General features: G+C 41.3%; 1 protein-coding gene across 1 annotated transcript in view; it reads left to right on the top strand.

The window, feature by feature from the left end:
* Positions 1-977: 977 nt before the first annotated feature.
* LOC109290029 (neuron-specific protein family member 2) overlaps positions 978-10174 on the top strand; it is a 70037-nt gene continuing 60840 nt past the window's right edge. The window contains exon 1 of the mRNA XM_019506402.1: positions 978-1148. Coding sequence (XP_019361947.1) covers positions 1020-1148 — 129 coding nt within the window. The 5' untranslated portion in view covers positions 978-1019. The remainder of the gene's footprint in view (positions 1149-10174) is intronic.

Here is a 10174-nt window from a genome sequence, read left to right as displayed (position 1 = left end):
GGGAAACAGAACAGTGGTTGAAGAGGGAGGTGCAGTGTGTGTGTGTGTTGTATGCATGTGAATTGGGCTGCAGCGTGTATGGGGGGTGTTGTGTACGTGCATGTGTGTGTGTGTTTGTGTGCGCTCATGTGTGCCTATATGTATAAATAGGGCTGCAGGGTATGTGTGCGTGCATATGTGTGTGTCTGTGTGTGTGCGTGTGCATGCTCCTGTGCCCCCTTTTAGACTTGAGCTCCAGCTTTGGTGTGTTTATGTGTGTGCATATGTGTGTGTATGCTGCTGCCCCCCCCCCCCTTTCTGACTTGAGACCAAGCTTTGGGGGGGGTGTATGTATGGGGGTGGGGGAACTGGTGATACTGTTAATCAGAGCAGCTTTCTCAGGGTCCTGTTTTATTTTAATAACTTAACCCCCCCTTCAAACCCACCCCCCAGCCCATAAGATGTCAGAAGTCACTGTCTGGCATTCAGCACCCTGAATAATAGTAGGTCCAAGGCTGCACCTTGCCCCTTTATTTTTAATAGTCTACTTCTTGCCTTTGCTGTCTTTATGTTGCTCACTCAGGAGGATTTTTGGAGCCCCGGGGACCAAAGGGTTAAAACCCATGCCTCATGCTGAAAAATAACAGTGTGGCCAAATCCAGCCCTGGTGCAAGTCCCCTGCTGTTGGTAGATTTACAGTAGGGGATGCATTTGGCCCTTTTCAGAAAGGTTTTTTTTTGCAAATGTGTTCCTGATTTGCAGTGATATTTGGTGTGTTGAAGATTGAGGGGTTTCTTTTGCGCTGTCATTGAGCACTTGCTGATATTTTATTTTATATTATTTTATTTGCTTAATGTCCTGCAAAGTGATGGTGCTTTAGACGCCATAGCCCAAATGAGAAATGACTGATACACAGAATTGAATGGAGGAGAATAAGGCTCTTTTCTACCACCCATCTTTCCTTTCTGCCCTCCCCCACTCTTGCTTTTGTAACATTGATTGTCTTGATTTGTTTTAGGTCTGGAGAGTGAGGTCTAAGAATGGTGAAGCTGGGGAGTAATTTGAGTGACAAGAACAGCAAACAACCTTCCAGCGAGGATGGTTTTCAGACAGTTCCTTTGATCACACCCTTGGAAGTAAATCACCTGCAGTTCCCAGCTCCGGAAAAGGTAAAAACAAAGCAAAACACCACACAGAGTGACACACACACACACACACACACACACACACACACACACACCCCCCCATTAGAGAGCAACAAGGTCTACTTTTTGCTATCTTTAAAATACACCTAATGTACAGTGCAATGCGACAACAGTAAAAAGGGTTTGCTTTGTAGGTAGTTTTTGTTTTAATTCAACAGCTCGATACAAGCAGATCAAAAAATGCTCCTTCCTAACTGCAGGCTTGGGAAAGCCTATTTTTTCTGAAAAGGCTATAGGAAATAAATAGGGATAGCTTTGGATGGGTTTTATCAGTAAAAGAAGCATCTGATGATCAAGTGTCTCTTGCCCTTGCACTAAGCATGAAGAAATGACTCTTACATTGTAAGTTAAGTTATGGCATTATATAACTGCAGTCACTTGAATCACGTTTTGTTTTCTTAGGTATGGTCTCACAAGGGTTATTTTGTTATTAATTTGATTTGCTTTAGCTGAAGGGAGCAATTGAATTCCCCTATAAAATATGAGATAATGGAGCAGTCCACATTTTCTTTTTCTCCATTGGTGTTTGTGTGGTTTTTCTCTGAGCCAATCAACCTTCATAGAATTTAATGCAGCACTAAAATGTTCAGAAATGGGCATCAGTGATTGGCTGGTGTTTATTAGTTAGGGCTTATTTAGGTGATATATTCACTTTAAAATCTTTTGTCTCTCCATATGGCCATGATACATATTCATATAATCTTATTAGGAATAACAAGACACTGATAGCATGTCTGACTATGGAATCTTATGTTTCAGAGATCCTACTGTCATTTCTCATTATGAAAACAATGGCTGCTGCAATGTGGTGCCTGGATACCGCAGGGATCGTTTCCATGTCAATAAGAAAAGTAGAGAGAAGGATTAAGTCTTATGGGATATTGAGATATCCTTGTTAATTTTGCTAACTACTGAATGATGCAGATAATACAATATATAAAAAAGACAACCAGCACAACTCAAGATGCTGTAAGAATAACTGGATAGACAGAAAATATATAATGAAAATATATAGTAGAATGGAGGTAATTGGCATGCCCTACTAAAATCAAAACTGTATTAGGTTAAGGAGCAAAGCAGCTGAGTATCCTTATATTTATGCTAGTGTTAACCAGGAGTAACTTCACTGAACTCAAGAAAATTATACTGGTGTAAATAGGAGAATAATTTGATCCATATCCATTATTCTGATAAATAAGGCAGCAAATTAATGAAAATCACTTATCTAAGTATGACTGCTCATCAATGTCTGAGAGACTCCAGGGAAAATCAAGGATGTGGAAGAGCTGCTTATTTTGATCCTACCATAATTCAGGTTGTCCAGATCAGGGCACAAAGTGCTACCTATAAAATGAAACCTAAATCCATTAAAATGGAAAGAGTGATAATGAAAACCCAAATGAATGCCGTCTCCCAAAGAACTCTTGGTGAAGTCACTTTGGAATGCTTGGTCAAAATGATTTCCCTGGCACTTTCTGTTCAAATGGATTCTCTTCAAATGCCAACAGCACGCATTTATCTCCAATTGTGTGTGTTAGTTACAGCATGTACCGTTATGTCTGTGATCCCACTGTAGCCAGGCAGGTGGAACACACATCAAAGGATGAAGGCCCTGAATCAAAGCCTATTGAATCAATGGTATTGATTTGTATGAGCTTTGGGTCAGCTCTTCTGAGTATTAGAGTAGCAGTTACAGGGACTGAAAATCTGTTATAAAAAAAGAGGTTGCTGTAAGACCCCATACATTTGTTCTTTTTTTCTTTATGGGATAAATCTTGCTGGTGGATAAAATTCACCTTAGATAGACGTCCTGTGTAAGGTCTTATTAAGAATCCATTGAGCCTTAGATAAATCACTTAAGTAGGGGTTATATGTTAGGTGAATTTCACTTTGTTCAAGTAAAACTCTCATGGACTTCAGTGTGACTGTGAGGCTTGGAAAGGACTGGAGAATTTCAGACCTTGTGGTCCATTTACGAACAGGGAGTTGGATTTTTTTTAAGTGTACTTTCAGGGTAATTTTACCCTCTTTCTGCAACAGGGTGAATCAGCTGCTGATTATAGCTTCTGAGCTGGTTTTTGAGGATGATTAAATAAGCAGTCACACAGATCACCAGGGTCAGAACTGGTGGGCTCTGGGGGCTTTTGGGGAGCAGATAGAAGATCTTTCCCTTCTTCATTTCAACTCAATTGCTGGTTATTTTTAGCATAAGGAAGCTTTTGTCTCCTTACATTTGTCCACCAGCACCATTAATTACATCTCTGTTTAGCTGTGTAACCAAGCAGGAGTGATTACACAGTTTTCCTTTAAGCAAAGTCCTTCAGTGAATAAGCTCACCTACTAAATATTCTCCCTTCTGAGTTTAAGAGAAGCATTAGGATTCATCTCCATTTCAAGATTCACAAATCCTTAGGCTGGCTCTAAACTTGGGTTGTGTTGCCCAGCTGGCAGGAAATGGAGGATGAGATTTGCAAAGCTAATTTACAGTGCTGTGGGGAGATGGACTTTAATCTATATACCTTGAATGACAGTGGCTGTCAACACACAGAAGCACAAGCTACAGTGAGAGCTAGTAACTCAAGTACACACCCAGGTGAGCTTGTACAGTCTACGCTGATGTCCATGCCACTTCCTGGACTGCTACTGTTACCTGTGCATGCTGGATTAAACTGTTTGGGCTATAGTCATACCTCTGATTTCAGGGTAGACATACCATAGGGGATTTGGATACCCAGTTTCCATTGATTTCAATTAGAATTGGGTGTCCAGACCCTTGAGACAGAAAGTCTTTATTTCTGTAGTTCTATGGTCTTCATTTTTTGCTCCAAATTTTCTTTCCAAGAAGACCTACTTCCAAAGCAAGAAACTCCCTGAAGGACACTTTAACAAGGCCCCAGTTAGGAAAAGAACTTCTTCAGCACATGCTTTTTTCATATCTAAAGCACATGAAATCAATGGGGATTTAAGTACTTGGCTAAAGGAAGGCATATGCTTCCAAGCCCTCATGAATAGGAATACTTTCTAAAATCAGGGCCGGAATATCTTGATTTTTTAAAGTGCTATGCACTTAGCAGCTCTCACTGACCTCAGTGCACAGGGCTTTTGAAATCCAGGCTAATTATTTGCATAGGATTAATATGCATTTAGGAGCCTCACACTCTGCACCCGTTTCTGGAAACCATGGCCATTGGATTCCTTGTTTTGTTAGGTTTTTTTCCATTTCATACAGGAACATTTTCTAATTTTCCTCCAGCAGCAGCACATCAGCCATTCTGTCAGCAGTCATGTCTGAGGGAGGAAGCACTTGTCATAATGATTTCTGCTATAGATTTTTTAAATCCTATAGTGTACTGGTATTCATTGAGTATCCCTGAGCATTTTCCTAACTATGTTATCCTTTCTGGCCAGGGGAAAATTTGTAGGAGGAAGACATATGTAAATAATTTGGCACCAGGTTGTTGAAAGAAATCATATGCCTAACATGGATGCATCTCCTAACTAAATCAGACCCTCAGACCAACCTGTTCTAAGCTTTTATATTTTATTTGTCACACCTACATGTAGGCAAAAGGTAAAAAACCAGTCTCTGAGGAAAAAGGTCAACTATGAGCTTTCTCTTGGGCATGAGCCATGCACTTCAGAAGTGCTCATTTCACCTGGAATAGAGTATTTGGGGTGGAGTTACTGCAGTATTTGTCTCCATGAAAAGATAGTAAGTCTTAGAAGACTTACATGGGGGTGGTAGATGGCAAAGAAGGGGCTTGTTTCAATGTCATGGGTTAGGTAGGAATTTCTACAAATAAGCCAAGGGTATGTGCAGGTAGAAGGATGTGATCTTTTGGGATTTACTAGCTGCCATCTGCAATCAGAATGGTTTAATGAAATCTCTAAACATTATGAGGTATCCATTTCAAATGCTAAGATACTGTTTTCCAGTGTCTGATTCTGATCTTATGGCAGTTTAATTCCACTGGTTTTAGTGCAGTGTTCCAGATTTGCACCATGTGAGTGACAGCAATATCAAGAAGCCAGGCTCTGAGTGGACAGGCTGTAATGAAACGCCTGCTGTTCCACACACTGACACCTCGGCACACGGACCTTGATGGGCTCTCTGGCTGGGAGGCAGTGCATTGCAGATTCTGTCCTCATATTATGGTAAACTTTTATGTGCTGTCAAGAGCTGGGGCCTCTTGGTATCATAGATGCATTTCAGTTTAATCACACTTCGGTTCTGGCTATGAAAATCCTAATTTTACACAGCACAAAAGCACATGGAAACCATTGTCAGGGCTTGAAAGAAGCCATCTCGGTTCCTCCTTTGTGGAGAAAGCTGCAGAGAGCAGCTTGCCATGTGGCCCATTGTTATTTACTTTGAACCCATCTGCCGTGCCTGAGAATTATATCACCACCGGGCCTGCCTCCCACCACAAAAAAAGAAAAATATAACGCCAACCCCTGGACACTGATCCCCTAGGGCCATCGCCCAGACTGTATGAATGCACAGTCTGTTTTGCACACTGAAAGGGTATTCATATCCCTGAAAATCAGGACGGTCCCTTGGTTTCAGAGCTTGTCCCTCTCGGCTTTATAGAAAACAGTATTTTGTCCTGGTGTAATTGACAGCCGGCTAAATGAATACATATGTACCTTGGGGACCAGCAGCTCTGTCATGCAATAATAATGCCAGTCTGGCTTCTACAAAGCTGACCGGTGAGTAGCAGTTCAAACCAGCTCGCTTGCAGACACACACTCAATCACACATCACATCAGACTCTGGGCACTTGCCTATGGGGAGCTCAGCTGTACGTGGGTAGCTACTGTCCCAGCATGGAAGCCTCTCTACATTATAGGTGAGCACCAGGTTTTGGACTGGATGGTGCAGGGGGCAAGCAGCAGAGGTAATGGCTTGAGAATGGACAGGGCAGAGAATGAAGAGAGACAATGAGTGTGGGGTTGATGGAAGGAAAGGGTAGAAATGTGAAGCAACGAGAGGAGTAAAGGGAAAATGTGAAGACAAAAGCATAGCAAATCTGAAGGAATGGGCAGCCTGATGATCCTTCCTTTCCCCACTTTACACCACATCCTCTTAGCCCTCTCTACCCAGGACATGTGTCTGATATCCACTGTGAGAATTTGGTTGCCCAATAGGTAAATTCATTTCTATTTTTCAGCACAAACACTGTCTCCACATAGAATTGTAGAAAATTAGGGCTGGAAGGAACCTCAGGAGGTCATCTAGTCCAACCCCCTGCTCAAAGCAGGACCAGCTCCAGCTACATCATCCCAGTCAAGGCTTTGTCTAGCTGGGTCTTAAAAATCTCCAAGGATGAAGAGTCCATAACCTCTGTGGGTAACCTCTTCCAGTGTTTTATTACCCTCCTAGTGAGAATTTTTTTCCTAATATCTAACCTAAACTTCCCTTGCTGCAACTTGAGCCCACTGCTCTTTGTTCTGTCATCTGCTACCACTGAGAACAGTTTAGCCCTATCCTCTTTGGAACCTGCAGGTAGTTCAAAGCACATGTTTGGCTTTCCTCATTCACTGAAGACCTCAATTCAGTTCTTGATTCCTGGAGGGGTTTGTATACAGTGCACTACCAAGTTATGCCAAAAGTTTGTGTAGATGCAACCTTGAACCAGCTCATCTGTGTACCAATAGCAGTGGTGCTGCGGTGGCACCCAGGATTCTGAGTGAACATGAACAGGCCATGCTGCGGTACCCACACAGCTAGCAGTTTCTGAGCCAGTCAGTTGAAAGCCAGCTCAGGTGTGTGTTTTCAGAAGCTGCAGCTGCAGTCTGGTTTGCAGTGTAAGCAGACTGTTAGGTTTCACAAAGCTGTACTTTGCAGAAGTCATAGAAAAAGTGCAGTGTAACACATATGTGTGGGTGAGTTTGCTGCCATCTAGTCTTCACACTAACAGTAAGATCTCATGGTAAGGAGGACATAAGCTTTGTGTGACAGCTTCTTTGTCAGCCACTAATTATTACAGTCACACTCAGCAAGTTGGGGTAAATTAGTGCTGCTCTGCTGATTTATGCTGGTTTAGGCTGGATACAGCCCAGAATGATCAGCTGGTTTGTCTGTTCTCTGTCTGTGTGCTCTGCCTTGGAATAGGACTTAGGATTTTGGGGGGTCTACAAAAATAATGTTTTGCTACCCCACAACTGCCTGTGCAGGTTCTCTGTCCACTGTTGTCTCAAGCACAAGTCCAGATGAAGGAGATTGTGGGGGGCATGGGGAGGCTGGAGGTGCTGCCTTGGTATATACCTCAAATGTTATTATCTTTTCCCAGTTCTGTGTGTCTTTTCTTATCTGTTCTTGTTTCTTCTCAGCTCCCTTTCTCCCTCCACTTCCTTTTCCCCAACACTGGCCATTCTCAGTTCCATTTGTCATATGTTTCTCTGCACTTTTATGGTGTTTCTACGAATAAAACAGGTTTACTGAACTGATCCAGAAGCCTTCCCCATATCCCTCTGCAAGGCCATTCCTAATAGGGTGTCTAAAGAATGGGGATAGATCAAGGGTGGGCAAAATGCGGCCTGTGGAGCCCCTAAAAAATTTAGAAAATTAATATTTATCTGCCTCTGGCTGCCTGTCATGAGGCCTGCGATGGCTTACCAAAACTCAATAAGCAGCCCTTCACCTGAAATAATTGCCCACCCCGGGGATAGATAATATTTGTAGGGAAAAAAACCCCTAAGCCATCCACTTCTATTGCCTATATGTTTCATTAAGCTATCTCAAACTTTTGATTTGTTTCCCTGCCAGGACTCTTTACAACTCAGCTCTCAACCCTCACAGCAGAAGTGGTGCCCAACTGCTTGTGCTTTTCAGTTTGCATTGTAGGAAAGTTTTAAAAGAGTTAATTATCTCTGGATCAGCCTACAACACAGCCAGTGCACTTCCTTCCTCTGATGCTGGCCAGTCTCATCTGTTTCAGAGGAATATGTGAAAAATGCTGTAATAAGCACATATGGTACAATCTGTTCCCTCTTCCTCCAAGATTTCATCCTAATCCCAAATATTTAGAAACGAGTTTAAATTATTACATTATTAACATTCTGGATAATCTTGTCAGCCATACAGCTATCCCATCCCTCTTTGAATGTGACTATATTGGTTTTAGGTTTGAATTTCAAGGTTTTCTCTGCATGTTGGTAAAGAGGTTTAGAACCTCTGTTTTACAGAACAGATATTATGAAGGGAATTAGTGTAAATCCCCTGCCAAGTGTCTCCTGTTAAAGTTGGTTGAAAGTTTCTCAGTTAAACATTATTTTTTGGTGTTTCTCAATTTAATTTTTTTCCCCATGAAAAACTATTGCCATTATTTAAAGATTTTATTTTCTGTGAAATAGTTCCTTGATCTTTGTATTTTACTGATAGGATTATTGGAATCTATTCTTTACTAAAACTCATTTTTCTGTCAATAAAAACATTAAGAATCACATGGATATAAATTTAGAAATGATTTTTTATAAAAGGAATATTTCTCCAGTGGGTTGATTTTAAACTCATAGAATTACTTTTTTTTTCAATGTTTTTGTCTCTAGTAACCACTGTTATCTCCAGTACAGATGGGCAAACTGAAATTTAGGCTAATCTTGTCAAACATGGGTGCATAAAGCTGTAATAACTCCTTGAACTTGTTTGAATATGCCAGTTTATGTGACTTGAGAAAGGAGTCAAAGCATGAGTTGGGATTAGTCCCTGGATTGGTCCCTGAGACAATGCTGATCCTCATGCTGCCGAACTGCCCTGCCTTGTGACCTGAGATCACGGTGCCTTTGACACAGCAGCTGACTCGGGAGTAGCCAGCTAGTGTGCTGCTTGTGGTGACCCTAGTGCCCACATCAGTGGCCTGGATGGCACAGCCTTCAACAACTGTGGATTTGGCTGAGGTTTTTTCATCAAGGGACCTATTTCTATGCGTCTTTGGATCCCAAAGGAAGGAACGGAAAGCTAGAAATGAAGATGAGTGACTGGTTTACATTTGCTTAGTTATCTTTGCAAGGAATAAAGCTAGGAATTGATTCTTCTTTCAAAAATAAAACTGGACAGTCCCCTTCACTTTTATCAGTGACGATGATTAACCATGGGAACAAACTACTGGGGAAGTGGTGTATTCTCCATCTCTTGAAGTCTTCACACCATGGTTGGCTGCCCTTCTGGGGGATAAGCTTTACTTAAACACAAGTTATTAAACACCATATTGGAGTAACTGGGTGAAGTCTCAGGCCTGTGTTGTTCAGAAGGTCATATAATCTATTAAAATCTATGACTATGAATTCCTTATACCCCAGTTCAGAGAGTTACCATTATTTTATGAGGCTAGAAAGGCCAGCTCCGAACCTGGAAGAAACCCTTCTCCCTGGCAGGAAAAAATATTTTATTTCTCTTTCCTGCCAATCCCAAGGCCTCTCACAGTGAGTGACTCTCCATTATTAATAATCCTGGGAAGTAGTATTTTAAATTTTCATGATCTGCACTTTGCAGCACCTGAACTGCAATATATTACATGTGCCTTGGCAGTGAAGTGGGAATTGCATCAGGCTGCATGTCCTTTTCTAAATGAATAATTTAAAGTTTTCACAATGCCAGTTATGTTAAATATTATTACTTGTTTCTTTGGGGAAAATGTGGCGTTTAAGTGCAAATATGAAGTGGCAATAAATGATGTTATATTTAAGCAGACTGAAAATACTCAAGGCACATTTCATGTTCTGAATCTCCTAATTCATCTTTTTCCAGGAAGTCATTTTATTTAGACAAAAAGTTTAATAATTGATGTTATGTTTTATATTTCACATCCGCCCTACTCTTTCCTTTTCCTGCTTAAAGCAAATGGTTTAAAACATTTCCTTGATTAGAGGCATTCTGTCTTTTTCTTTCATCATCTAAGCTTTTTGTGATGTGCAATGTTTCCTTTGTTGTTTACTTGAGCCAGAGATGTAGGAAATAGATTTTATCATGCGCACATAGCCTCTGGTTG

Source organism: Gavialis gangeticus, unplaced genomic scaffold, assembly GCF_001723915.1.
Source record: "Gavialis gangeticus isolate Ggan-Ray unplaced genomic scaffold, GavGan_comp1, whole genome shotgun sequence".
Taxonomy (NCBI): domain Eukaryota; kingdom Metazoa; phylum Chordata; order Crocodylia; family Gavialidae; genus Gavialis; species Gavialis gangeticus.
The sequence above is the reverse complement of the archived record's forward strand: the minus strand, read 5'-3'. Positions and strand labels throughout refer to the sequence as shown.